General features: G+C 27.3%; 1 protein-coding gene across 2 annotated transcripts in view; it reads right to left on the bottom strand.

The window, feature by feature from the left end:
• LOC117178341 (basic helix-loop-helix transcription factor scleraxis-like) overlaps positions 1–2,555 on the bottom strand; it is a 13,722-nt gene extending 11,167 nt beyond the window's left edge. For both annotated transcript variants that reach the window (XM_033369757.1, XM_033369758.1), the window contains exons 1-2: positions 2,487–2,555; positions 2,073–2,400 (exon numbers count right to left, since the gene is read on the bottom strand). In XM_033369757.1, coding sequence (XP_033225648.1) covers positions 2,073–2,149 — 77 coding nt within the window. In that variant the 5' untranslated portion in view covers positions 2,150–2,400; positions 2,487–2,555. The remainder of the gene's footprint in view (positions 1–2,072; positions 2,401–2,486) is intronic.
• Between the last annotated feature and the right edge of the window lie 2,277 nt (positions 2,556–4,832).

The following is a 4,832-nucleotide window of genomic DNA, read 5'->3' as shown; positions in this document are numbered from 1 at the left end:
CCTCCCGCAGCGTACGCTGCCGATCGCTTATTATATTCAGTTCATGCGTGATTGATTTTTTGCTGTTTGAAGCTTACATCATTTGTTGCATAGATGTATAAACAAAAAGTAATACCATATACTATTGTACGATTGTACGATTTTTCGGGGGGGTTTTCCGACACTTTTCAATCGCCTCTGCCAAGGGTTTTTTGTACGACTAAACCTCTCCCATTGCTTTACCGCTGTTAGTTGAGACCTTAAGAATGTTTCTAAACAATTTTTACGTGGAAATCATCTCGAGCTTTTTCGCAAGTTTCTCAACGTGGAAAACCGGCTCGCATTTTCATCCGCAAACGTTTCGCACCGGCAGAGTAGCCATTTAGTGATGTACTAGGGTTTTACTTACAACTTTCAGGCTCTGATCTTAGGAATCGTTTCGAGCCGTTTTTATGTAGCTAGCTCTTGGACTATAAAACTAACAAATTTTCAACAGAATAGCTCAATTTAATTAAAATAATTAATCTTCGTCAACAAAACTTTATTTTGATAAAAGAGTTAATTTTCAAAAGAATAATTTGACTTTGAACAAACAAAAAAATGTATTATTAAAGAAAAATGTAATAGTTGATACTTCTATACAAAAAAAGATTTTCACCAAAAGGTGAGATGCATCTTAAACCAAATAGTTGCATTTTTAACAACAAAAGATAAAGTTTCAATAAAAAATAGAGTAGTTGAATTTTCAATTAAAAATTATTTCCCAATAAAAAAAACGAATATTTAACAATAAAGAATACGAATTTCGGACAAAATAGTTAAATTTTCACATTAAGCAATTATATTGTCAACCAAATAAATAACGAATTTTCAACAAAATAGTTCAATTCTTAACCAAAAAAATGAATCTTCATATAAAGATTAATATTCTATCAAATAAGTATAGTTTTCAACAAAATGCATGAATTTTCCAATGAATAGTTGAATTTTCAGTTAAAAACATTAATTTTTAACACAAAAAAATTATTTTTCAAGAAAATAGTTAAAATTGCATTCAAAGCGATGAATTTTTAATTAAAATGATGAACCTTCAACATGACTAGTTGAATTTTAAACCAAACGGATGAATTTTCGACGGAAAAAAACTCATTTTAGACAAATTTTTGGAATATTCTACTGGATTAGTTACATTTGTAGTAAAAAAAAAAGAATTTCTAACAAAAATAGTTCTATTTTCAACAGAAATAATTAAATGTTTACTTTAAAAAATTATGTTTTCAGCCAAAAAAATAAAGAATTTTCAACCAGAGATGAATTTTTAATTAAAATGATGAATCTTCAATCAAAAAAATTAATTTGTACAAAAGAATTAATTTCCAAAAAAATAATTATATTTCGAACCAAAAAATATAAATTCTCGAAGAAAATGTAATATGTGATACGTCTACCAAAAAAGATCATTACCAAACAGATCTCCAAAAATATGAATTTTTAACCAAAAGGTGACATGAGGTTTCAACCAAACAGTTGAATTTTCAACTAAAAAATATACATTTTCATTCAAAAATAGAATGGTTGAATTTTCAGTTGAAAAACATTAATAAACAAAATAGTTGAATCGAGTAATATAAAGCTTCTTTAAAAAATAATAAAGTATTTCTATTTAATTTTATATCACAATTTAAAGAAAAGTTCAGCCCTCGCGAAAATATTCCATGATTTCAAAAAAAAATCCTGACATTTCCAGACATTTAAAAATTTCCTGACAATTCCAGGTTTTCCAGGTGAGTAAACACTCTTAATAATCACATTCCAGAGAAAAATCCCAGTCATCACTATTTTACTATTGCAAAGTAAACAATTGCACATTCAACTATTCGGCTCTTAGATTTTTCTTTAAAAATTGGTTATATTTAACAATGTGCCTCTTTTCTTCTATTTTATAAACGATTTGAAAGTCTGAGATAACTTGAGTAAACATCCTGAATTGAATTATCACTTGATCTTGAAAGCACCGGAAGTCACTCGCGGTAAGGACACATACAAACAGCGATTATTTAAAACGTCAAAATACAAAATAAATATATATTCACCTATGCGTTCGATCCCTTTCACGAGCGTTTGCTTGATATCGTTGTTTCACTGGTTCCTCTCGATTTCTCGTAGCCATAATAATTTTAAAATCCTTCAGTTTTCGTCTAAAATGAAAAGAAGCAGACCACAAAGCGTTTCAAAGTGGCGGTAAGCACACCAGAACAGACTGTCGTTTTATGAATGAGTCAGCCGGTCAGACTAGTGTTCAACTTTTCTACAATCCCCTCCTAAATTTTAAACCATATCCCGTCTTTCTGGAGCAAAGCTGCTCACACACGTGTTCGGCGTTCGCCGGCTGATATGACTCCGAATTATTGAGCCAAGTACCTAAAAAAAAAAGAAGAAAAATTTTTCATCAAAACCAGAATTACCAAACGAATCAGATTGAAGTTTTTCCAAATTTCTAAACGTACCTGAGATATTCCATAAAGTAAAATTTCTTTGGATATTTTCTCAGGAATCAATCATTTTTCAAGCTGTTTATATTTAATTGAAAATTCAAAATTAATCAATTAATAAGAAAAAAATCTGGAAAATTTTTTAGGTTTTTATTTTTATTTTTGGGATGCAAATTTCTAATGCATGGGAGGTTTTGTTAAATTTACGGTCCTGAATGCAGAAAGGGCACACGTGTGCGTGAACTCCCACATAACAAGTGAAGCCAGATGCCGAGTTTCACATTACATCTAATAAAAACGAGTCAGCAGCACTCTAGAGGCAAAAAATTTCATCTGCTAAACTAATTAAGGTTTCCTGGTTACTTCCGTTTGCAAGAAACACTTCCATGCTAATTTTTGTCTTTTCACACCAAAAGCTGAAAAAAGATATTTTTAGAATTTTCTTCTTGATGATAACAAATGCTGCAAACAAAGTATTCAAATTGAAATAATTCAATTATCCAAGAAGGATAGTTTTCTACCAAAAAAAAAGAAGAAATTTAAACAAAATAAATACATTTTTAACCATATAGTTGACTTTTTGAACTAAAAAAGTTCAATTTTTAACCAAAAATGAATTGATCACGTTTTTATTACAAAAGAAATGGATTAAAAAAAATAGGTATCAACAAAACATTCGAATTTTCTACTAAATAGTGGAATTTTCTATTAAATTGTTAAATATCCCAGCCAACAAATATAAAGCAAACAAAATATACTTCTATTTTAAAACAAAAACAGTTTAATATCAACCAAAAGTTGTATTTTTAACGACAAGAAATTGGTTTTATGCAACAAAAAGAATTTTGAACAAAATACATAAATTATCAAACAGTTAAATTTTCAACAGAGTTTAATTTTCTACCAACAAAATATTTTTTTTAAATCAAATACATAAATTTTCGAACAAATAAACACATTCGCTATTTTAACAAACAAAAAAATTAATTTTCAACAAAGTACATAAATTTTCAACTAATTAGTTGAATTTTCAACTGAAAAAGATCAATTTATTGTAAAATTTTCTAAAAAAAAAAAAAAACAACATATTTTCAACACAATTACTGCTGAAATCACTTGAATCACTTGAAATGAACAAAAAAAAAAGGACAAGCAATTTTTGTAATCGTTTAATGTCTTCTGTTTGCATTTTGAATTTAAAATCTTGATAATTTGAAAAATTTTACATATGGGCTAGAATTTACAAAGACCTTTTGACATATAAAATGTTTGGAGTGAACTACGATAAAAAATACTTGGAAAAAAAGTTGTACAGTTTGCAATTTACAACATGGTTTCTTTTTTCAATTTAGTTAATTGCACATTTTATTTAAAATAATTTAAGTTTTATATATGCAGAACTTTAAAAAATGTGCAATTAAATACATTTAAGAAAAGCAATGTATTTCTTACCTTTTCAAAAAATGTTAATTAGCACAATTTTTTCTAATTTCTTATTGCGGCTTGTTGCTAAAAACCGTGGCCACAAAAAATCGTCATTATCTTTTCAGAATTGTTATGGAAATCGAATTTCAAAATTCCAGGAGATTTCCAAATTTTCTGAGTCAACTTTAAACAAATTTCTTTGACAACTTCTTTAAAAAACTATAAAATTTGAATTGCATTCATTTTTATTTCTTCATAACAGCACGAGATAAAATAAAATTCTGCGTCCAATATAAGCCGAAGTTGGAAGCGGAATGTCAATTTTATAAAAAAAAAGTCAAAAAACGTGAAATAGAGATGTTTTCGAAAAATTGGAATAACTTTTAAATTAATTTGAAAAATTGAAAGTCCTTCTGCTCATTTTAAATGTAAGTCTTCAAAGTATTATATGTACATTTTTTTTTAATTTGTCCCTAGATTTAGCTCTAGGATCAAACTTGATGCAAAAAATAAAAATACTAAATATGTTGCAAAAATTGAGTAAAAAACTAGAGACTTACCTTCGAAATTAACCGAAGTACTTAAAATTTTTTTGATTATTTCATTCTGAAAAATACCGAAAATGTTAATGGCTAAATTTGCCATTTTATTGTGCATCATTTGAAAACTTAACGCATTTCTTCTTGAATTTAGTAAATATTAAAACTTAGAATAGCCGGAAAAATATTTTCACTTTAAAATATTCCAATTTCAAATTCTCCAAGCGTTAAGCATCATTCATTATCTCTAAAAACCTTTTAAATAAATTACAAACTTTAAAAAAAAATTCTAAAACTTCTATCCAAAATAAGTAAATAATAATAAAAACACTAATTTTGTGAACTATATATTTAGTAAAAAAAATGGGTATCAAGGAAATGCGAACAAGAATCCATC

This window comes from Belonocnema kinseyi, chromosome 8, assembly GCF_010883055.1.
Source record: "Belonocnema kinseyi isolate 2016_QV_RU_SX_M_011 chromosome 8, B_treatae_v1, whole genome shotgun sequence".
Classification (NCBI taxonomy): Eukaryota; Metazoa; Arthropoda; class Insecta; order Hymenoptera; family Cynipidae; genus Belonocnema; species Belonocnema kinseyi.
The sequence above is the reverse complement of the archived record's forward strand: the minus strand, read 5'-3'. Positions and strand labels throughout refer to the sequence as shown.